General features: G+C 41.7%; 1 protein-coding gene across 6 annotated transcripts in view; it reads left to right on the top strand.

Annotated features, from left to right (window-relative positions):
- Positions 1-24,796, top strand: part of DNAAF9 (dynein axonemal assembly factor 9) — a 155,727-nt gene that overhangs the window by 105,487 nt on the left and 25,444 nt on the right. For all 6 annotated transcript variants that reach the window (XM_070587938.1, XM_070587936.1, XM_070587937.1 and 3 more), the window contains 7 exons: positions 1,587-1,733; positions 2,813-2,901; positions 3,306-3,407; positions 3,684-3,801; positions 5,518-5,606; positions 7,115-7,273; positions 12,569-12,694. In XM_070587938.1, coding sequence (XP_070444039.1) covers positions 1,587-1,733; positions 2,813-2,901; positions 3,306-3,407; positions 3,684-3,801; positions 5,518-5,606; positions 7,115-7,273; positions 12,569-12,694 — 830 coding nt within the window. The remainder of the gene's footprint in view (positions 1-1,586; positions 1,734-2,812; positions 2,902-3,305; positions 3,408-3,683; positions 3,802-5,517; positions 5,607-7,114; positions 7,274-12,568; positions 12,695-24,796) is intronic.

Below are 24,796 nucleotides of genomic sequence, written 5' to 3' on the forward strand. Positions count from 1 at the left end.
ATGTAAGACCTGAAACCATGAAACTCCTAGAAGAAAACACAGTCGTATGCTCTTTGGCCTCAGCCTTAGCAGTATCTTTTTGAATATCATGTCTCCTCAGGCAAGGGAAAAAAAGAAAAAATCAACAAACGGGATTATATCAAACTAAAAAGCTTCTGCACGGCAAAGAAAACCATCAACGAAACGAAAAGACAATCTAATAATTGGGAGATGATATTTGCAAATCATATATCCAATAAGAGGTTAATATCAAAAATATTTAAAGATCTCATACATCTCAACAACAAAACCCAATTAAAAAATGCACAGAGGATTTGAACATTTTTCCAAAAAAGGTATACAGATGGCCAGCAGATACATGAAAAGATGTTCAGTATCACTAATTATTAGGGTAATGCAAATTAAAACTACAATGACATATCACCTCACACCCATCAGAAAGGCTGTTATTAAAAAGACAAGAAATAAGTATTGGAGAGGATGTGGGAAAAAAGGGAACTCTTGTACACCACTGGTGGGAATATAAACTGGTTCAGCCACAGAAAACGGTATGGAGATCCCTCAAAAAATTAAGAATAGGGCCCCAGTCCCATTGCCTAGTGATTAAGTTCAGAACACTCCACTTTGGCGGCCCGGGTTCGGTTCCTGGATGCGGACCTACAGCACTTGTTGGCAGCTGTGCTGTGGTGGCAACCCACGTACAAAATAGAGGAAGATTGACACAGACGTTAGTTCAGGGGGTATCTTCCTCAAGCAGAAGGGGAACATTGGCAACAGATGTTAGCTCAGGGTGAATCTTCCTCAGCAAAAAAAAAAAAAAAAAGGAATATAACTACCATATGATCCAGCTATCCCACTACTGGGTATTTATCCAAAGAACACAAAAACACTAATTCAAAAAGATGTATGCAGCGTTATTCACAAGAGCTAAGACTTAGAAACAACCTAAGTGCCCATCAACGTCTGAATGGATAAAGGATATGTGGTATATATATGTATGTATATATGTATATATATGTATGTATATACACACACAATGCAATACTACTGAGCCATAAAAAAAAATGAAATCTTGCCATTTGCGACAACATGGATGGACCTTGAGAGTATTGTGCTAAGCAAAATAAGTCAGACAGAGAAGGAGAAATCCAAATAGCATATGATTTCACTCATAAATGGAAGATTAAAAAAACAACAAACAAACACATAGACACAGAGAATAGGTTGGTGGTTACCAGAATGGAAGCAGGGAGGGTGAAAGGGATAAAAGGGCACATGTGTACAGTGACAAATGGAAACTAGACTTTGGGTGGTGAACACAACGTAGTCTATACAGAAATCCAAATATAGTGATGCTCACCTGAAACTTATATGATGTTATAAACTAATGTTACTTCAATAAGAATAAAACAAGGATTATCTTCTATCACTGGGTATTGGAAAGTACATCTATAATTGAACCCCAATAAACCCATAATGTGAAAATAATTGCACTGAAATTTGTCGTATGTCTTCTGGCGGTAGTTGTGAGGGCTGGTATCATGCAAATTGCTTTTCTCACTCATGCTCCCTCTTTTTCTCTTTAGGATTCCACCAGTATTGTTGCTGCCCTTCTGGTAGACTTCAAAAGCTCACTGCTTCCTCATCTCCCAGTTCATTTCCATGGATCAAGCAATTTTCTGATGATTGCACTTTTCCCCAAATCAAAGATATATCAAGCATTTTACTCAGAGGTAACATCGATCATTAGTCAGCAAAACAAGTACTACTTTTTTTCCCTAGCAATTTAGATGATGAGGCAACATTTCAGAACTAACAGTGAGGTAATGAGAGGGAGAGTTGGGAGGGCTTGGTGGGGGATGGCTACTACTAAGCCCTTTAGGTCCTGAAATGGTGCTCTTGCCATTGAGAGCTGAGAACCTAAAGGAATTGAACAAAAACCTTTTTAGCTTCTAAGAAAAGTCTTCTTTGTCCCCTTTAAATCCTAATTATTTTCCTTTTAGCTACTTTACTGAATTGTTGGGCCCTACCTACTGCATCAGAGCTCTCCACCCCGCCCCAAGCTCTCCCTCCCCATGGTTCACAGGCCCTGTCCCTGTGAATAGTCCTACCTGGCTGGCTGCATATTATAGGCACTTGGCACAGATTGCGTGAGTGAGGAAGCTTATTGAGAATCATACAGCCCACTTAGAGACCAAGCAGTAGCCAAAGTCAAACGGATGGCCAGCCTCGTGACTGGTGGAAATACTTGGAAAGGTATGATTGCAGCAGCTTATGTGAGAGGACAGTGTCTCTCCCTCAGGACAGATTCACAGAACTTGGAGAAGATAAGAGCTGGCCTTGACTGCAGAGTGGCGTGGCTTCTCAGGCCAGTCTGTCTTCCTCTTGCTGCCTGCTGATCCTTCCTATCTCCTTCTGCTTGTCCTTTCAATCCAGGAACATAGAGATAGCCCTTTAGATTCTCTTCAGCCTCTAGGCAGGAGTTGCTTGAACAGCTCCTTCTGTCTGGACTTATCATCAGGGAAGAACATGCCTTTGCTGCCAGAACACTGTTACCTGACACCTTGCTTCGTGCTTCTTGGCCTTTTAAGGAGCAGAATCCCTGGGAGAGGAACCCAGAAAGAAATTCTAGTTTTGAAAAATACAGAACAAAATTGCTTCAGGCCTCTGTTTTTGAAACAAACTTGTTTGTTATGATGGTTTTTCTCTGTACTGACAGTCTAGATTTTCAACAATCATCAAATCCCCATGTGGATTCCATATCCTGTTGTTGGGTTTAAAGTGTTCTTTGCTCAAATTCTGTTTTGTTTAGGTCTTCTCCCCTTGGCAACAGCAGGCTAACTCAGGACTGTCTTTAAAAGTGATCCAGGAAGATGGATTATCTGTGGAACAAAAGAGATTGTAAGTGGCTGCCTTCAGTGTTTATGCTTGTTTCCCTAAGCTGTGTGTGTCTGCTCTCTCTGCAGGATGACTTGTGTTATGTAACACAGGGGTCTTGGCTTCTGAAAAGGCCAACAGTTGTTTTAGTGCTGCCAACTTGCAGGTAGCCAGTGCCCTTGGGGAAGTTGAAGCCAGAGAGATGAAATCCACCAAGAATCAGAAACCCATAGGATTACCAAGGGTTTCAGGCCAACCTTCCCATGTGGGCACACCAGTTCTCCTGCAGTAACACTACATTTTATTTAAGGCAGTGTTTTGGAAGTGTTGATTCTGTCTCAGGACTCTGGCTTGAAAGCACCAGAACAAGTTATATGTTCTGTTGGGAGATGGAGTTCATTCTAATCTGTAAGCTTTTGATATTGCAGACATTCCGGTGCACAGAAGCTCTTCAGTGTCCTGAGCCATTCTGCTGGGGAGAAGTGGAGTCCTCTAAAGCTACTCTCAGCAAAACTCCCAGAGCTAGATTGGTGAGCTCTGGTTTTCTATTTATAGATGTTTAATGTTCTGGCTTTTGAAATGTCGGAAACTTCAGTGCTGGTCCTTTCTAAGCTCTTTTTTCTTTATGGCTTCTTAGGGATCGTTATAAAGGGTAGTAATGACACACCGTATGCAATTTTATTCTCTAGAGAGAATCTTTCTAAGGTTTCTTTTTCAGCAATTAAATAAGGAGTTTCTCCTATGAATGGGGACATTCAAGCAAGGCTGGTGGTGGTAATATAATAGCATTGTCTTTGTTTTCCTAGGTTTCTCCAGCATTTCACCTTCAGTAGCATTAGTCGGGAGCCTGTGATGAGGACCCATCTCCCCGTCCTGCTGCAGCAAGCTGAACTCAATCCTACTCACCAAGTGGAAAATGACAAGGTACAGCAGCTCACCAAATATGCTGGGAATTCACAGGAAGATAATCCTGATAGCCTGCGCTTGGATCTTCTGTGTCAGTTAACAAAAGGAGCTCAGGCGGAGTCCCTTTTATAAGACTCTCCACCTCCTTGCATACTGATGTAACGATACACATGAAACGCATTGTATACAATGACTGGGTACAGGCGTCTGCGTTAACCCCAGCTGAGCCCCATGGCAGCCAGCAAACCCTGGCACCTTGCTCTTCCGTCCCCGTGTTTCTCCAGGCCTTTCAGCTCTTGCTCGGCGTTCTCATACCGGCTACTCTTTGTGGTTGTGACACATTGAGCTTAATAAGGGGAAGGGCCTTGTTACTCGGGCCTTGCTGGCATCACCAGGGTAAGGTGATACTTTGTAAACATTGTCTTCCCAAGAGTGGATTTTAATCTGCTCCCACCTCACACTTCCCTCCTCTTGACCCCTCTCCGCATTTCTTTGGAAGCATATGTCATAATATGCTCAAAGAGGATGTTTATTTTTGTGCAAGTCTAGAAGTCAGCTGCAGAAGAAAATAGAAGCTCTAAGCAATTAGAAATGTCATTTTCCCCTTAGGCAAAAGTTTAAAAATGAAAATGCTTACTTGTTATATTTTATTTAAAAAGTACTATAATCAATAAAATAATTTTTTTTAAAAAGTGCTATAGGACTGGCCTTAAAGTTACAAGGTGTCTGGCTGTAAGCATGTCAGCTGTGATTTGAGAGGCTGAGGCCTGGGCACTGAGGAATAAGAAGTGAGATGGGGAAATTTGGATGGAAGGAGGATAAGCAAAAAGTCAGTTACGTGGAATACTTCCCACAAGGCCAGAAAGGGACACAGAGTAGGGGCCTGGTCAGAGGGGAGGCAGGAGAATGTCTGGTTCCCACAAAAGAACACAGATCCACAGCCATTGCTCTGCTCATGTGACCAGCTCAAGTGACGAGTACCACCAAGCTGAGCTTTAATCTGTTATCTGTGACCAGGCTTGTCCCAGTGAGTCTTGTGTATTGTGAAATTAAACACATACTTAAAGAGGTCCTTGCCATGCTGTGTCATTTACATTGATATCCTTCAGGGACTGCAGGGTCCTCTCCTCCCAGGCTTGACCCCTTTGTCAGGGAATTTCTTGAGTTGCTTTGTAATACCTGCCTGCAGAAGGCCCTGTTTTCATGTGGTTGTGTTAAGACAGTCCAGCCTGGCTCCTCTTCTCCCCATCAAGACTCAGAAGTGCCTCCTATGTGCAGTTTGTTTCCTTAGCTCAGGCCCTGTGGTTTGGAGGGCATGGACAGCCAGCCAGAGTCCCCAGTGCCACTTCTCTCCTTCGCTGAGTTACCAGATTGCTGAATTCAGCCTGTGACATTTCTGTCCCAGACCTCCTTTCTGACCAGTATTTTCCACTGTATTTTAACTGATCCAGTCACAACCTGCTCAATGGAAATTATAATAGTAACACTACATTTTATATGGTGTTTGCTATGTGCCAGACACTGTTCTAAGCACTTTACATATATTAACTCAGTTAATCATCACACCCATCCTGCAAGGCAGGTTCTGTTGTTAGCCCAAGGTCACATAGCTAGTGAGTGCTGGTGCTGAGGTGCAAATCCACAGAACCTGGCTCCAGTTAAGTTCTCTTAACCTCTTACACAATGCTGCCTCCCAGTTCAATCACAAACCCAAATGACTTTTCTTTCATATAGGTAATCATCAGCATTGTAACTGGCCTCCCAGGCTGTCATGCTAACGAGCTCTGTGCTTTTCTGGTCACTCTGCATAAGGAATATGGCAGGTTAGTATGGCTTCTGCCTTTGCTTTGGGGGAAGGGATTCTATGCCTGGGCCTGCCTAGGCACTGGGAGACCTTTGACATGTACTGACCTTTGGGGTAATTGGTATTAGCACAATAGTCATCCATCCGGACATCCATCCATTCATTTAACACATTTGTACTGAGCACTTTCTGTGTGCCAGGCACTGTTCCAAATGAACATAACAGACTTCGAAATCTCTGCCCTCATGGAGCTTACATTCTAGTTTGGGAAGACAGACAATTAACCAGATAAGGAAAACAGTATATTAGCTAGTGAAAAGTGCTATGGAGAAAATAAAGCAGAGAAGGCTATAGGGAGTGCCAGGCTAGGGGAGGGATTCCAGTTTTAAATTGGGTGCTCAGGGAAGACCTCACTGAGAAGGTAATATTTGAGCAAAGGCCTCAGGAAATGAGGGAATGAACCTTTGGTTCTCTGGGGAAGAGCACTGTAGCAGCAGGACCACATGGATAGAGGCTTGGGAGTGTGCCTTGTCAGCAGGGAAATTCAGGAGCAGGGTGGTTAGAACTTGGGAGCTGGTACATGTGGTCCTTCCCTGATCCCCAGGAGACTGTGTGAGCTCAGGTACAGCTGGGACATGATGGCTCAGGTGAAGCTGGGGAAATCATTCATCCACCACTTCTACCTGGCTAGCAGATTACTTAACAATCCTTGCTGACTGAACTGGGCATTTAATACCTAGTCAGTCTGCTTCATAGTAAGGCATCCTGCGGGAGTCCATAGAGTAATCAAGAAGACTGAAATCTCCCAGAGGTTTGGGACTTTAGGGTGTGAGACTGGGGAGGGGCAGGTTTTGGAGAGATGCTAGGGAACTAATGGACCTCCTTTATAAGTGCTACATAGCTAACCCGTCCCTCCCTCGTTTCTATTGCTTCTGTTCTATAAACAGTCTGAATTCTTCACCCTGCCTGTTTCTTTTTCTTAGCAAGAGTTTTACTGATTACCAGACTGAAGCCATTTTATTGAATGGTCCTTCAGGAAGTGACTGCCTAGTCAGAAGGAGTCTTTCTCAACTCTAAAGTCTGTTGGTCATGTGCTTAAGCTGACCTTTTTCCCTGTGGCATGGGATTTCCTTTCAAAAGCTCCAATGATGGGGGCCAGCCCTGTGGCACAGTGGTTAAGTTCAGCTTGCTCCACTTCAGCAGTCTGGGTTCGTGGGTTTGGATCACTACTTGGCAGCCATACTGTGGCAGTGACCCACATACAAAATAGAGGAAGATTGACACAGATGTTAGCTCAGGGCAAATCTTCCTCAGCAAAAAAAAAAAGCTCCAATGATAGTGGTTTCAGGATACGGAGCTCCCCATCCAGCCAGTGCTCTTCACCTGTTTCTGTGGTGCCAGGATTGCTTTCTCCTATACGGGTTCACTGGGCAGAATGTCTGTGGGAGTACTGGCCACATTTGAATCCACTGGCTAAGACAGGCCATCGGGTGGCTCTCATGCTGAGATTACACTTGCCATTTCCAGGTGGATGGTGTACCGCCAAATCATGGACAGCTCCGAATGTTTTCATGCTGCTCATTTCCAGAGATACCTCTCCAGTGCCCTGGAGGCCCAACAGAACCGCTCTGCCCGCCAGTCAGCCTACATGCGCAAGAAAACCAGACTGCTGGTGGTGTTACAGGGGTGAGCACTGGATTTCTTGTAGGGGCACTGGGATAGGGTGGTGCCTTGCGATTACTGTTATTTCGTGTGTAGCTAACCTGAAGCACAGAACACATTGCTGTGCATGAGCTGTGTCTGTGCTGCCCAGGGAGGCCTTAAATGAGCAAGGACTCCTGTTGCTATCCTGTGGCCTAGAGTGGCTGGAGTAGCTTGCACACAAGTTTTAAGTTGGGCATCAAGATCATAATATCCTCAAAAGGTGGAGAATTAGGGAGGAGGTTTTCTGGGCAAGATTCTTTTCATAATTCTTATAATAATAGTGGTCCCTAAGCCTCTTCCTTCACCATCTAGGCAAGGGAGCTTCATCTGTTTCAGACCTCCCTCCTGTGGAGTTACAGAGATGGCCCCTATACTCTACAATCTCAAGCCCCACCATCCCCAGGATGGCTAGTCCTGGAGGATTTACTGGAACCCTCAGTGAGGAGCGTGAATAGTCCAGTTGGGCAAGGAGCTCTCTGTGAGGACAGGTTTGACAGAGTGTGTGCTCCTCTGGGGACCCTGGCTGCAAGGAGCTTCCCTTGACCTGTTCTAAGGCTTTACAGGGAGGGGCCTCGTGCAGGCCCATCACTCCCCAGGCCCAGAGGAGAATGTGCCGGGTCAGGAAAACGGGCTCCCTCTTCACCGGTGTCATTATGGTTGGTAATATAGAAGCTTTTGCCAGTTCTCACAAAGTGCTTTTGTGCTATGCTACTTTTTGGTGCTTATAATAATTAGTATTTGCAATGGCTAATTGTTTCCAGTAAAGAATAAGCCAAGATCCTGTTTGGTCTCCTGGGTGTTATGATGAGAACTGGAGGAAGCTGGGCCAGTGGTCCTGAGGCAGGAGGCAGGCGGGACTGTGCACCCTGACAGCCGTTGTTCCTCTTCTTCAGGCCTTATTCTCACAACTGCCCCAGCCTTCCCTTCTGTCGGCTGTTTTGTTCTACTTGTGGGCTGAGGTTGTGGAAGCCACAGAACAAAATTCTGGGCTTGAAACTACTTGTTTTCTATAACTTCTAGTGGTCAAAGGAATGGATTGCTCTGTCCCCGCCCCCGCCCCAACCCGAGCTGAGAGTCACTAGGGTTGTGGACCTGGAGTCAAATTTAGCAGCTTGACATTCTGCAACTGAGGTCATTTCTATCTTCCATCACTTCAGGGAGCATCGTTGACTCCTTGTTTCTGACTGTACAAGTCTGCAAAAGTGTCAGCTATTCTGGCTGCTCTGGATTGCAATGACAGGTTATCACCAGCCCACTCTAGTACTCTCAGACCCAGCCTTTGCCCAGTCGCGGCCCCAGAATGTTAGGGACCTCAGATTTCCTGAGAGACTTAAGTCACCATATCAGCTAAATACTGTGGCTCTCACTAAGACACTCTCTTACAGGCTGGGCACATTCTCTTGAGGCTCAGCAGGGAACTCGTGGGAGCCTCCTTTTTGCATGTCCATCTCCTTGGGACTGGACCTTTGAGCCCAGTATTGAGGTTGCTGATGAAGCAAGACCCCAGAGGCTTCTCAAGTTGAGAATTTTATTCCTTGCATGTGTCTTTTATCTTCTTTGGGGGAAAGCTGTAGTATAGGGCAGAGTTTTCTTTTTCCCCTTGAGTGGCTTGGTTCCATTCAACTTACTACAGCAGTACAGGGAGTGGTACCCAGCTTTGACATCAAGTGGAGCTACTAGATGTTGTTTTAAAAATTAATGTATTTTGAAATGATAAAATTTTAGAAATGGAAGACATTAGTGGTTACCAGGATTTAGGCATGAGAGTCAGGGGCAGGAGGGAGGTGAGTGTGGTTATAAAAGGGCAACATGAGGGATCCTTGTGTTGGAACCATTCAGTATCCTGACTGTGGTGGATATAGGAACCTACACAGGTGACAAAATTGTATAGAACTTAATATACACACTCAAATAAGTAAAACTGGGGCAATCTTAATTTTTAAAAATTAATTTTAAGGAATTTGAGGGGCTATATTTGTTTATACTCTGGAGAGTTGTAATATCATTCTTTAAATTACCTACGTTTAAAACAAATTATCTCTCAAAGCAAAAATTGAATTAATGCAAAACGTTTGCACAAATGTAGGCTTAAGTTGCAAACATAAAACGGAGCCAAAAGGACTCGTTTTTTTTTTTAAGATTGGCACCTGAGCTAACATCTGTTGCCAGTCTTTTTTTTTTTTTTCCTTTTTCTCCCCAAAGCCCTTCAGTACGTAGTTGTATATTCTAGCTGTAGATCCTTCTGGTTGTGCTGTGTGGGATGCCGCCTCAGCATGGCCTGATGAGTGGTGCTAGGTCCACGCCCAGGATCTGAGCCAGCAAAACCTGGACTGCCAAAGAGGAGTGTGTGAGCTTAACCACTGGGCCATGGGGCCGGCCCCTCAAAGGACTCTTGAATGGAATATCTGTTGTTTCAGAGGAAAGAAAGTTAAAGTCCTGCTAGATTTTCATTGTGTTTTTATTTTTAATAAAGAGAGTGCTGACAAGAAAGAGGCAAATGTGAAGAGCCAGTTTTCTGCCTTCTTTCTGTGTTGGGGCAGGTTAGCCAGAGGGGCCAGGTACAAGCTCTGGCTGCTTCCTTCTGTGGTGAGGGCTGCCTCCTTCTGTTTGGAGGCCACACCCAGAGTGAATATAGGGCAGGGGCTGGAGAGGGAGGGAGGGTCTAGCAGAGCTCCCTTAACAAGTAGAGTGAATGACACCAAGGGTCTCCTCTTTTGCCACAGTGACTTGTGGCTGCAGTGCCCAGATGCAGCACTTAAATGCTTTGGCCTCACCAAAGAGCCCGGGTCTGTTTTCACTCTTATCTTTTTCCGTTAAAATCAGTGAAGATTATGGGGCTGGCCCCGTGGCCAAATGGTTAAGTTCGCACACTCCGCTTTGGCGGCCCAGGGTTTCACCTGTTCGGATCCTGGGCACGGACATGGCACCACTCATCAGGCCATGCTGAGGTGGCATCCTACATAGCACAACCAAAAGCACTCACAACTGGAATATACCACTATGTACTGGGGGGCTTTGGGGAGAAAAAGAAGAAGGAAAAAAAAAAATATTGGCAACAGTTGTTAGCTCAGGTGCCAATCTTTAAAAAAAAAAATCAATGAAAATTAATGAAATGCTCTGAAAACTTGGGAATTCCCTGGCCACCCTCTCAAGGGAAAAACCTTTTGCATTTAAATGACCAAAACCTGCTTTTTGCCCTAAGAAATGAGAGTCTTGCCTCAGTTCTTACCAAACATGGAAAATAAAAGCCCCCACTTTTTTAGAAGAGGAGAAAAGCTGATGCTGAGGAGCAAGGCTGGGGCACTTAACCATGAGAGTTAAATCCATTAAACACGACCACAAAGAGATTTGGGGCAATGTGCAGGTATCAGTCCTGCTTACTCTGTGTGCATAAGGGCCTGGCAGTGCAGGCAGTGTTGAGGGCTCTCCTGGCATCTAGGCCCACCCAGACACTGCAGAACCCCACGTGGTCTTACACACACTTGCCCAGATAGGGAGAGAAGCCTTCGAGAGAAGCCAGTGAGTAGGGGCTTGCTCTAAAGGCTGTCTGGCTGCCAGGCCCTTGTAGGGAAACTCTAGAACCAGCACACCCTGTTCTTTACTGGAGCACTGCTGGTTGGTCAGGACTGAGGCAGACCTTGGGGTGGAGGTGCTAATATTGTCATCTGGGATAAAGCCAAGTGCCATTTTACAAATGAAGTGTTTGAAGGAACTCAGGAAATGGCTCAGGCAGGCTGTACCTATCCCCCCAGCCACCACCACTGGCCTTACAAGGGCCCAGGCTAGGACCCAGAGCCATATGATCAGCAAGGCTACCCATCAGATTTGCCTTCCCTCTATAGGAACTGATTATTGATGATACACTGGATCAATTGGGAAAATGTTCTCCACACGGTGAAGAGGGCAGGTCCCCGCTTGGAGTGGCCATGGGTCTACCCAGGGTTGAACGTCCAGTTCATTCATCTACCGTTCTTTACACACCATAGATTACAGCACTCAACAACCACCTTATGATCTTACTGCAGAGACAGACCATAAACAAATAAATGAGAAAATACAGCATATGTAGGAGATGTTCAGTGCTTTGGAGAAGAATTGTGGCGTGGGCAGGTTGTTCCAGAGGGAGGGTTGGTGTATCACGTAGGCTGTATGAAGTCAGAGGATCCCTCCCTCATAGGATGCCACTTGAGCAGGGACCTGAAGGGAGTGAGGGAACAAGCCTTGCAGACATCGGAAGACAAGAGCATCCCAGGAGGGCACAGAGAGTACAAGGGTGGAAGTATGCCTGGCATGTTCAGGGAAGAGCCAGGAGGCCAAAGTGGCTGGATCCAGGTAAGGAAGGAATAGTAGGAGATGAAACTCTTCCCTGCAGTGTGGGGGTCAGATCATAGAGGGCTGTGGGGGCCATTGTCAGGGCTTTCGCCTTCACGCTGAGTGGGATGGAAGCCACTCCTTCTGGCTTAGACGATGTAATTAGCATGATCCTTCTGTCTTCTGTGTTGAAAACAGGTTGGGGAGAGGCAAGGACAGAAGCAGGGAGGCCACTGAGGAGGCTGTGGGGTGATCTACGCAGGAGATGATAGCAGTTTGGACCCAGTAGTAGCGTGGGAGTGTGAGCAGTGATCTCATTCTAGTTATATTTTGAAGATTGAGAAAAAATGGAGTCAGCGACTCCAAACATATCTTTTGGCCTAGCAGCTCAAAGAGTGGAGTCCCCTCTGCTGAGAAGGACAGGGCTTTGGATCGTTAACTTATTAAGTTCTAACTAAAAATGATCAAGTCTAGAGAGGTCAGGAGTTTGGAGGGAGTTCCAGGCGGGAGATATGAATGCAAGTGGTATTTGACATATGTCTGCTAACCTGGAGAGTTTCCTGATGATCCCCCTTTCTCTCCTGCCTGCATGTTCTCTGAGGTGGAAAGAGCTATTAAAGACAATAGACCAATGCAGGAGTTCCTAACTTGTTTAGAAAACAGGCCTGAGGACACCAAGTCCCACCCTCAGAGCCCCGGGGTCACCTGCAGGCTTCCCTTTATCCCAATAGGGGGGTGCTTCTGCTCACTCTAGCACAGTTATGATGACTAATGGCACTCAGGAATGTAGAAACACTGTGGACTCCAGGGGCTCTAAATCATAAAGCGGGGTGACAGCAAGGAACCCAGTCACAGTCTCCTCCTTTGGGTTTTCCTTCCACTCTTGGTCACTCAGCCATTCGCCATTCTTCTCCCCAGCTCCGCAGCCCCAGTCAGCAAACTAATCATTCTCTTTTTTTCCCCCAGCTACACAGATGTTATTGATGTTGTCCAGGCCCTGCAGACCCATCCAGACTCAAATGTCAAGTCCTCCTTCTCTATTGGTGCCATCACAGTGTGCGTGGAGCCCCTGAGCTGCTACATGGAACACAGGTACATACTTAGGACCACCTCCAGCCTACAGGGTGTGGTGTGTTTAAAGGTACAGAAAGTGATTTTCTCCTGCCCACCAGAAGGAGACACATCTTAACATGAATGTCTTTGGAACACATTGGTCTACCTTATATGTAATAAATGCTCAGTTATTTGATTAGTGCTAGGTTTTCAGAAGACCCCTTTCTACTGGCAGCCTCTCTCCACTTTTCTTTGTGAACTGAAAAGTTGCCCATCTAGGGCAGTGGGACTTGAAACAGCTTCTCCTGGAAAGAAAGAAGGCCTGTGGCAGCCTTTTCTTTTCCACTTTACTGCAGAGAAGAATCCTGTGTCCCAGGGCTCTGGGAGTATCTCACAGATACTTTTTCCTGTGGTTAAGCAATCTTACCTCAGTTAATGACACTCATTCTCACTACTAACAGGTGAACTTTTTTTTTACTTTAGAAGTAATTTGGAACAACAAAGAAAATTGGGTAATAATTCACCCAAATCTCACTAACTCAATGTAACTATAATTATTTTTGTGAACTTCTTTTTGGTCATTTTATGTGCATGCTTTTTTACAGTTGTAGTGTACATGTAATTTTATATTCTTTTTCTTAGGTTAGCATGTAAACATACTCTGTAAGTTAACATATATATGTTTCTGTATTGGAGTGTAATTATAATTCCATTTTGATCAGTTATATAATCATTATGTGCGTGGATGGACATAATTGTCTTAACCATTTCCCTACTGCCAGTCATATAGGATTGCTCCAACTTTTCACTATTATAAATAATGCTGTGGGAACATCTTTATCCATATAAACTTCTCAAATTTCAGATAATTTCCTTAGAATAGATTCCTCAAAGAGATATTATTAATTGTATGATCAGTTTTATTACTCTTTATTCACATTTTCAAACTCTTTTTTGAGTGGGTTTTACAGTTTACATTGCCCCATGGTGTCTGGAAGTAACTATTTCATCATTAAAACACTCCTCACTGGGGAGAGTTGCAAGTATTACATTGTCCCTTCGTAGAACTATTTGACTTCCTCTCCCTGTAGCCTAGTGGAATGTATCCCAGGTCTCTTATCATGAGGTCTTTCTGGCTAGTATATGTTATTATCATCTCCTAGTAACTGATTGATCTACCCTTAGACTTCATCTGAAAAAGCTCCTTTCCTATTGAGTCCCAAGTTGGTATCTTTAGATTTCTTATAGAAGTTACAGTAGAGGTTACTTCCCTAATCACCTTGACTGATCCCAAGAAATGTCTTCACCCTTCTCTCTTCTCCTTAGCTGTGACCCAGGTTTTGCTCTCCCATAAAAAAAAGCCAAGGTGTTCTATTTTTCCTTCTGTCTTAGGTTAGGTTATTGTAGTGAATGCTGAGCATCACCATTGTACTTTGGACTGCCATATTGACTCTAACATGCCCTCTTTCTACCATTCGTGCCTCTTATTTTCTCAAGTTTTTATTTAAAGTTGAATTAAAGTGGAAGGAGGTCTGACATGGGACTAGATGCTACCATAAATACTACCATTAGAAAAGGTAGGAAAAGATAGTAATAAGCAAACAACAGATAGAGGTTACACCTCAGAAGAATTAGCCCAGACAGTACTCTTCTGCACTGTCCAAAAAAAAAAAATTAAAGAGAAGAGGAGCTGACAGGGTGGGGTGGGGAGAGCTCAAGGAAGAAATATAAAAGGTTTGGGGAAATGGGCAGGAGGGATCTTCCTGGGGTGAGGGAAATGTTCTAAAATTGAATTGTGATGGTTGCACAACTCTAAATTTATTTTAAAAATCATTGAATTGTACACTTAAAATGAGTGAATTTTATGATATGCAAGTTATACCTCAAGAAAGCTGTTAAATAGAAAAGATCAGGAGGAAAAAAAAAAGGAGTTTAGCTAACAAAAGCAGAAGGAAAATGAACTGTTAGAGCCCTAGAAAGAAAATAAAGATAATAATCAAGACACTATGGAAATGAAAATCTCAAAGAAGTGAGCAGTCAAATCGACAATGCCAAGACTTAAGTCTGTGTCAGAGAACCTCAAGCTTGAGAAAATAACAAAATGAAGAGGAAATAGACAATGAAGACCATTAGAGAAAAAAGAGGAATTATAGAATGCAGATTTAGCTTTTGTGAGAGCAGAAACCATTTCTGTTTAATGCTTAGTACATAGTAAGTGCTCGTGAAATAGCTATTGAATAAATGGGTGCACCAACATGTGAGGAACAAGTGTCCTTGAGAGGGTTTAAATAAACAAATAAATAAATATGTAAAAGGACTGAAGATGAGCATATAATCTATTTAAATAAGGCTAAAATTATGTGAATTATGGTTATGAAATACAGGCATACCTCGATTGCACTTGACTTTATTGGGATTTGTAGATAAATTACGTTTTTCACAAGACCCTCCACCAACAAAAAGATTACAACTTGCTGAAGGCACAGGTGATGGTTAGCATTTTTTAGCAATAAAGTATTTTTTAATTAAGGTATGTACATTATTTTTTTAGACATAATTCTGTTGCACACTTAATAGTATAGTATAAAAATAACTTTTTTGTGCACTGGGGAACCAAAAACTTCATGTCACTCACTTTATTGCAGTATTTGCTTTATTGTGATGGTTTAAAACCAAACCCACAATATCTTTGAGGTATGCCTGTATAAAAATATAAACAACAAAATCAGGTATAAGTGTTAGGAAGTATGAGTATCCAGATTCCCTTGTTTTTTTCATATTGGGAGATCAAAAGTATTGTCAATAAATCAAAATTACTGATTTGCTCATTTTTAAGATATTAATGAGAAATTTCCAAATTTACTTCTGAATTCCTTCTGGAAAGTAATTTACTTGGGTGGTTTACTAATACTCTGTGGAAAACTAAGGATTAGCCCATGCACATGGGCTATGAGGCTATTCTATGCCATGCGTGTGGGGGTGGGGTTGCACATGGAATAGAGTAAGAGAATTATGGAACCCATGATCAAGAATAGACAGTTACTGGGCTGTCCCCATGGCTAAGTTCTCGCCCTCTGCTTCGGCGGCCCAGGGTTTCGCTGGTTCAGATCCTGGGCACGGACATGGCACTGCTCATCAAGTCACGCTGAGGCAGCGTCCCACATGCCACAACCAGAAGCACTCACAACTTAAAAAAAAAATATATGTATATACAACTATGTACCGTGGGGCTTTGGGGAGAAAAAGGAAAATTAAAATCTTTAAAAAAAAAAAGAATAGACAGTTGTTAAATAAAGTTAAGTCCATTCCATTAAAAAAAGTTAAGTGGCCGGTGTTAAGCCCATAAATTTCAAAAAAGAAAAAAAAATTTTTACATGGCCAACTGTGGTAGATTAAAAATATGGCCACAGCAAAAGCAGGTCCTCCCATCAAGAGTTGAAGAGTTAATCTACCTCTTACTCATTGAATTTGGGCTTGGGCAGGTGACTTGCTTTGGCCAATGGGACATCAAGAAGCAACAAACAGGCAGAGGCTTGAAAAGTGTTAACACATTGAGGCTTGGCCTCTCTTGCTTCTGGGAGACCACCATATGAAGAAACCTTGGCCACGCTGCTGGAGGATGAGAGACCAAGTGGAGAGAGAGGCCCAGCTATACCATTCCTGCCGTCTGAGCTGAGACTCCGTTTGGGCCTGTGAGTGAGACCATCATAGTCAGCCCAAGCTGAGCTCTCCCAGGCCAGAACAACTGCCCATCTAACCCACAGAATTATGAGAAGTAAAAATCATCGTATTTTAAGCTGCTTAGTTTTGGAGTTATTACACAGCAGCAGAGTAAGCAAATAGGTACATTACACACTGTTGATAGGAATGTAAAATTGTATAATCTCTTTGGAGAGAAATTTAGCCATTCTGTTGCTAGAATTTCATCATTCAGTTATACTTGTACAAATGTGCAGAGATATATGTGGATATATATGTATGGGGTGTTTGTTTCAGGCAGAATTCTCAATTCCAAATAATAGAGCCTGCTCCAGCATGTTTAAATGGAAAGGGATTTAATACGGGACATTATAGCTTGTAGAGTCTCCAGGAGGGCCAGGCTGTATTGACTAGGCAGCCAGGAGCAATGCACAAACCTTGTAGGGCTGCCCTGGTAAGGGGGTATCTCATCCACTTCCTTCACCAGAAAGTGGAGTCTGCTTGCCCTACGTTTCCTCACTCACCCTGCTCACTGCCAGTGGGAGTCTTGCTGTCTACCTGGTTGGTGGAATTTAGGTCACATACCTGCACCGGATTGCAAGAAAGGCTGGAAAAGGAGTTTTCTGTTGTTTACAAGAGGGATGGGCTTCCTAAGTCCAAGGCTAGGAAAGGTGTTTAAAAGGTACAAGGCAATCTGAAACATGACAAATGTACCCTGTCATGCTCAAAACAACACTGTTTATAGTATCAAAGAACTGGAAATAATGCAAATGTTCATTAGTAAGAGACTGGCTAAGTTTTGGGATATCTATATATTGGAATACTTTGCAGGCATTTAAAAAAAATCAAGTAGATTTTTATGTACTAACATGGAAAAATGTCCATAATATTTTGTGAAATGAGAAAAGCAAATTGCCAAAATAATACATTTTTTTTAAATGTTTATTTGCGCATTTATAGGAACTGTCTAGATGGGTACCTACCAAACTGTTAATAGTGGTTCCTTCTGGGAAATGGCCACTTCTTGGGGACAGGTATTGGATAAAATATCATTTGATGATATTTTATAGCATATATGTATATTGCTTTTTTTTAATGTAAGAGCTTTGTTAAAATATAATACACATACCATAAAATTCACTCTTTTAAAGTGTACATTTCAGGGGCTGGCCCTGTGGCCGAGTGGTTAAGTTCGCACACTCAGCTTTGGCGGCCTGGAGTTTCACTGGTTCGGATCCTGGGCGCAGACATGGCACCACTCATCGGGCCATGCTGAGGTGGCGTCCCACGTGCCACAACTAGAAGGATCCACAACTAAAATATCCAACTATGTAGTGAGGGGGTTTTGGGAGAAAAAACAAAAAAGATTGGCTACAGTTGTTAGCTCAGGTGCCAATCTTTGAAAAAAATAATAATAATAAAGTGTACAATTCAGTCATTCCCCATTCCTTCCTCCTCCCAACCCCTGGCAACTAGTAGTCTGCTTTCTGTTTCTGTGGATTTGCTTATTTTGGACATTTCATATAAATGAAATCATACAGTATGTGGCCTTTTGTGTCTGGCTTCTTTCACTAAGCATAATGTTTCCAGGGTTCATCCATGTTTTAGCATGTATTAGTACTTCATTCCTTTTATGACCAAATAATATTCCATTGTATGGATATATACCACATCATGTTTATCCATTCATCAGTTGATGGACATTTGAGTTGTTTACACCTTTTGGCTATTATAAATAATATTGCTATGAACTTTTGTGTATAAGTTTTCGTGTGGTCGTATGTTTGTGTTCTCTTGCGTGTATGCCTTGGAGTAGAACTACTGGGTCATATGGTAACTGTACATTTAACTTTTTGAAGAACTGCAAACTACTATCCAAAGCCTCTGCACAATGTCCATCCCCACCAGCAATGTATCAGGGTTCCAGTTTCTCCACATCTTCACTACTTGTTATTGTCTGTCTTTTTCACTTTAGCTATCCTAGTGTGGAGTGGTTTCTCTTTGTGGTTTTGATATGCATTTCTCTAATACTAATGATATTGAGCATCTTTTTTATTTGCCTCTTGGTCAATTGTATATCTTCTTTGGAGATGTGTGTATTCAAATCCTTTGCCCATTTTTAAATTGGGTTATTTGTCTTTTTTTTTTTTTTAAGGATTTTATTTTTTTTCCTTTTTCTCCCCAAAACCCCCCAGTACACAGTTGTATATTCTTCGTTGTGGGTCCTTCTAGTTGTGGCATGTTGGACGCTGCCTCAGCGTGGCTTGATGAGCAGTGCCATGTCTGTGCCCAGGACTCGAACCAACGAAACACTGGGCCGCCTACAGCAGAGTGCATGAACTTAACCACTTGGCCACGGGGCCAGCCCATGTCTTTTTTTTTTTTTTTTTTGAGTTGAAAGAGTTCTTCGTATATTCTGAATCCAAGAACTTTATCAGATACTTGGTTTGCACAAATTTTCTCCCGTGGGTTATCTTTTTGCATTCTTGATAGTATCCTTTGAATCACAAAAGTTTTTAATTTTAATGAGGTCCAATTTATTTTTTCTTTTGTTGCTTGTGTTTATGGTGTCAAGTCTAAGAAACCAGTGCCTAATCCAAGGTCATAAAGATTTACCTCTTTGTTTTTGTCTAAGCGTTTTTTGTTTTTTTTTTAAAGATAGGCACCTGAGCTAATAACTGTTGCCAATCTTTTTTTTTTTTTATTCTTCCCCCCAAAACCCCCCAGTACATAGTTGTAGATTCTAGTTGTGAGTTCCTCTGGTTGTGCTATGTGGGACGCCACCTCAGCATGGCCTGATGAGCAGTGCCATGTCCGCACCCAGGATCTGAACGGGCTAAAACCCCAGGCCGCTGCAGCGGAGCACGCAAACTTAACCACTTGGCCACACCAGCCCCCCTTCTAAGTGTTTTGTAGTTTTAACTCTTACACTTAGGCCTGTGCTCCATTTTGAGTTAATTTTTGTATGTGATGTAAAGTAGGGGTCTAACTTCAGTATTTTGTATGTTGATATCCACTTGTCCCAGCACCATTTCTTGAAAAGACTTATTCTTTCCCGATTGAATTATGTTAACATCCTTGTCAAAAACCAGTTGACTATAAAGGTAAAGGTTCATTTCTAGACTCTGAGTTATATTCTAACGATATATATGTCTGTCCTTATGTGTGTAGCACAGGGTTTTGATTACTTTGTAGTAAGTTGTGAAATTGAGAAGTGAGAATCTTTCAGCTTTGTTCTTTTTCCAGATTGTTTTAACTATTCTCAGTCTCTTGCATTTCCATACAAATTTTAGGATAAGTTTGTCAGTTTCTGCAAAAAAGACAGCTGTGATTTTGATAGAGATTGCATTGATTTTATAGATCCGTTTGTGAAGCATTGCCTTCTTGAAAATAGTGTGTTCCAATCCACAAAAGATATATCTTTCCATTTAAGTCTTTAATTTCTTTCAACAATGTTTTGTAGTTTTCAGTGTACAAGTCTTTTGCTTCCTTTGTTTAATTTATTCCTGAGAATTTTATTATTTTTGATGTTATTATATAACATCAAATGTTATAATAAATCGAATTTATATAAATGGAATTGTTTTCTTAATTTCCTTTTTGGATTGTTCATTACAGTGTATAGACATGAAATTGATTTTTGTATGTTGATCTTACATCCTGCAATCTTGCTGAACTCATTTGTTAGTTCTGTTAGTTTTTTTGTGGAATCCTTAGGATTTTCTATATACAGGAGAATGTCATGAGTGAATACAGATAGTTTTACTATTTCCTTTCCAATCCAAATGCCCTTTTTTCCCTTGCCTAATTGCCCTTACTACTAAAATCTCTAGTATAATGTTCAGTAGAAGTAGCAAGAATAGACAACCCATCTTGTTCCTAATCTGAAGGGGAAAGCATCTATTCTTTAACCATTAAGTATGATGTTAGCTATGGATTGTGTATTAACTTTTATAAGAAAAGGTTTTTTTTTTAAAGATTTTATTTTTCCTTTTTCTCTCAAAGCCCCCCAGTACATAGTTGTATTTTTAGTTGTGGGTCCTTCTAGTTGTGGCATGTGGGATGCCGCCTCATCGTGGCTTGATGAGCGGTGCCATGTCCACACCCAGAATTCGAACTGGTGAAACCCTGGGCCACTGAAGCAGAGCGCTCAAACTCAACCACTCAGCCACAGGGCTGGCCCCAGAAAAGATTTTTTGAGAATCAGTTTTTAACACTCTTAATTCAATGTTTTTGTAAAGTGGCTACCTTAGTAGAAGTAAAATTTGCATCATTGTTTCTAGCTCATGTTTTTTAAAAAATGGGGAGGAGTGGAGCATAGGAGGGCTTGTTTTTCCTTTCTGTGAGGTAAGGGTTAGTGTAGCTCATTTAATCTAGGAGGTAGGTTCTGTTTGCATTCAGGATAGGTCTATCTGAGATTTACCTGATACCTTTATTCTAGTGGGTTTTGTTCAGTGAGTATCTATTGAGTGTCTGCTGTGTGCCAGGACTGTTGTAATCATTGAGGGAGCAGCAAGGAACAAGTCAGCTCAGGTCTCTGCTTTTATGGTATCTACGTTTTCATAGATATGTCCGTAGGAATTCTGAGAGACTCACGTTTGGGGGTAGATTAGACCATATCATCAATTATTGATTGACTAGAATTTTATACAGATCAGGTACTTGGTTGGCACACTACAAAATACACGATACCATACCTATGTAAGGCTTAGGAATATATTATAATCACAAGTGTTTTTGTTATTCAGAGGAAGAGCTGGTCAGTAACTAGTATATCCATTATTTCCATGTTTGTTGGTGCAGAACTTGTCTGCTGTGTTTAAAACTCCTATGCCAAGCATTCGTCAATAATGTTACAGTTTAGTAGGGAGGAGAATATGTAGCAAAGTGAGCCAACATTTATTTTGTGCTATTTATCTGGCACTGTGATGCTTTCCCCTCTTAATCCTCAAAAACCCCCTTTTAAAGTAGGCATCGTTACCTTGTTTAACCATGAGAGAGATGCTGCTGAGAAAAGTTAAATCATTTTCCAAATGCCACACTGATGGTATGTAAACAGTTAATCATGACATAGGGTAGGAAGTGCCATAATAAAATATTAATGTAATTTTATAAGAATTATAAAGAAGCAATGATATCTCCTAGTTGGATTAGGAAAGAAGGCCAACATATGAATTTGAAGGATAGGGATGCCAAAGATGCCAAGATATGAGAAATTTCATTCCAGTTTCAGGGAATCATATATACATGCAAGTCCATGTGTTCTGAATATTTTCTTTGCAACTGCTGAAAATGAGCAGCTTAATGACCCCATCCCTCATTAGAGGTTTAAAGCATGAATGTGCAACTTGTGATTGGATAAGATGCCTTGAGGGGGGGTCTTTGCTCAACCTTGTCTGAGATACCTAGTATGAATTACTATGGGCTGCTATGAGAAAGTAAGCAGGGTGCTGAGAAGAGCCTTTAAGAGCATGTACTCTTTTTTTTTTACTTTCCCCTAAATGTATTATTTTTTATTTTTTTCAAATATTTTATTGAGATCATAATGGTTTATAACATTGTGTACTTTCAAGTATACATTATTATTAATCAATTTCTGTATAGCCTGCATCATGCTCACCACCAGCAGTGTAATTTTTTTCCATCACCATACCTATGTGCCCCTTTATCCCTTTTGCCCACCCCAGCTCTCTTCCCCTCTGATAACCACTGATCTGTTCTCTTTATCCATGTGTTTGTTTATCTTCCACAAATGAGTGAAATCATGCAGTATTTGTCTTTCTCTGTCTGGCTTATTTCACTTAACATCATACTCTCAAGGTCCATCCATGTTTTGCAAACGGGACAATTTTGTCATTTTTTTATAGCTGAGTAGTATTCCATTGTATATATATACCACGTCTTTTTTATCCATTCATCTGTACAAGGGCACTGGGTTGCTTCCACGTCTTGGCTGTTGTGAGTAATGCTGCAGTGAACATAGGGGTATGTAAATCTCTTTGGATTGTTGATTTCAAGTTCTTTGGATAAATACCCAGTAGTGGGATGGCTGGATTGTATGGTATTTTTATTTTTAATTTTTTGAGAATTCTCCATACTGTTTTCCATAGTGGCTGCACCAGTTGCATTCCCACCCGCAGTGTATGAGAGTTCCATGTTCTCCACATCCTCTCCAACATTTGTTATTTTTTGTCTTGGTAATTATACCCATTCTGATAGGTATAAGGCGATATCTCATTGTAGTTTTGATTTGCGTTTCCCTCATGATTAGTGACATTGAACATCCTTTCTTTTTTTTTTTTTTCCAAGGAAGATGAACCCTGAGCTAACATCTGCCAGTCCTCCTCTTTTTGCTGAGGAAGACTGGCCCTGAGCTAACATTCGTGCCCATCTTCCTCTACTTTATATGTGGGACACCTACCACAGCATGGCTTGCCACGTGGTGCCATGTCCACACCCAGGATCCGAACCAGCGAACCCTGGGCCGCTGAAGCGGATTGTGCGCACTTAACCGCTGTGCCACCAGGCCGGCCCCTGAACATCTTTTCATGTGCCTATTTGCCATCTGTATATCTTCTTTGGAAAAGTGTCTGTTCATATCCTCTGCCCATTTTTTGATCGGGTTGTTTTTTTGTTGTTGAGTTGTGTGAGTTCTTTATATATTTTCGATATTAACCCTTTGTTGGATATATGATTTGCAAATATTTTCTCCCAGTTGGTGAGTTATCTTTTCATTTTGTTCATGGTTTCCTTTGCCTTGCACAAGCTTTTTAGTCTGATGTAGTCCCATTTCTTTATTTTTTCTTTTCTTTCCCTTGCCCAAGTAGACATAGTATTCGAAAAGATGCTGCTAAGACCAATGTCGTAGAGTGTACTGCCTATATTTTCTTTTAGGAGTTTTTGGTTTCATGTCTTACCTTCAAGTGTTTAATCCATTTTGAGTTAATTTTTGTGTATGGTCTAAGATAATGGTCTACTTTCATTCTTTTGCATGTTACTGTCCAGTTTTCCTAACACCATTTGTTGAAGAGACTTTCCTTTCTCCATTGTGTGTTCTCGGCTCCTTTGTGGAAGATTGACTGTGCATAGATGTGTGGGTTTTTTCCTGGGCTTTCAATGCTGTTCCATTGATCTGTATGTCTCTTTTTGTGCCAGTACAATGCTGTTTTGGTTACTGTAGCTTTGTAGTATATTTTGAAGTCAGGAATTGTGATGCCTCCATCTTTGTTCTTTTTTCTCAGGATTGCTTTGGCTATTTTGAGGTATTTTGTTGTTCCATATAAATTTTAGGATTCTTTGTTCTATTTCCATGAAGAATGTCCTTGGGATTCTGATTGGGATTGCATTGACTCTGTAGATTGCTTTAGGCAATATGGACATTTTAACTATGTTTATTCTTCCAAGCTGTGAGCATGAAATATCTTTCCATCTCTTTATATCTTCTTCAGTTTCTTTCAATAATGTCTTATAGTTTTCTGTGTCTAAGTCTTTCACCTCTTTGGCTAAATTTATTCCTGGATATTTTATTCTTTTTGTTGCAATTGTAAATGGGATTGTATTCTTGACTTCTCTTTCTGCTAGCTCATTATTAGTGCATAGAAATGCAACTGATTTTTGTAAGTTGATTTTGTACCCTGTGACTTTGCTGTAGTTGTTATTTCTAATAATTTTCCAATGGATTCTTTAGGGTTTTCTATATATAGAATCATGTCATGTGCAAACAGCAGGAGTTTCACTTCTTCTTTTCCACTTTGGATTCCTTTTATTTCTTTTTCTTACCTAATTGCTCTAGCCACAACCTCCAGTACTATGTTGAATAGGAGTGGCGAGAGTGGGCACCCTTGTCTTGTTACTGTTCTCAGAGGGATGGCTTTTAGTTTTTCACTGTTATGTATGATGTTGGCTATGGGTTTGTCATATGGTCTTTATTGTGTTGGGGTACTTCCCTTCTGTACCCATTTTATTGAGAGTTTTTATCATAAATGGATAAAATTTTAGGAGTTGTAAAGCACTGAGAGTCAGATCTTGTCAAATGCTTTCTCTGCATCTCTTGTGAAGATCATGTGATTTTTATACCTCATTTTGTTAATGTGGTATATCATGTTGCTTGATTTGCAGATGTTGATTAGGGCATGTATTCTTAGGTCACAGGCACTTCATGGGGACAGACACTTTCTAAGAATGTATTTGCTGTGTGGCAGGCCATTCATTGGACTATGAATGCAGTGAATCAATGAGTTCTCTTCTTGGGAGACTCTCGCATGGATGTCTCTTCCCGTGTTCCAGGGCTCTTGATCTTGCTCAGAGCATTTGGGTATTCCTCTTTAAGAGTTCTTCAGAAACGATGAGGGAGTCAGGCAAGAGAATTAGATCCATAGCCCAAAGTAATATTCATCCAGCTGACTCGTCCACCAAATTTGGTTCCAAATGGTATGTGTCTGG

Source organism: Equus przewalskii, chromosome 21 (genome assembly GCF_037783145.1).
Source record: "Equus przewalskii isolate Varuska chromosome 21, EquPr2, whole genome shotgun sequence".
Taxonomy (NCBI): domain Eukaryota; kingdom Metazoa; phylum Chordata; class Mammalia; order Perissodactyla; family Equidae; genus Equus; species Equus przewalskii.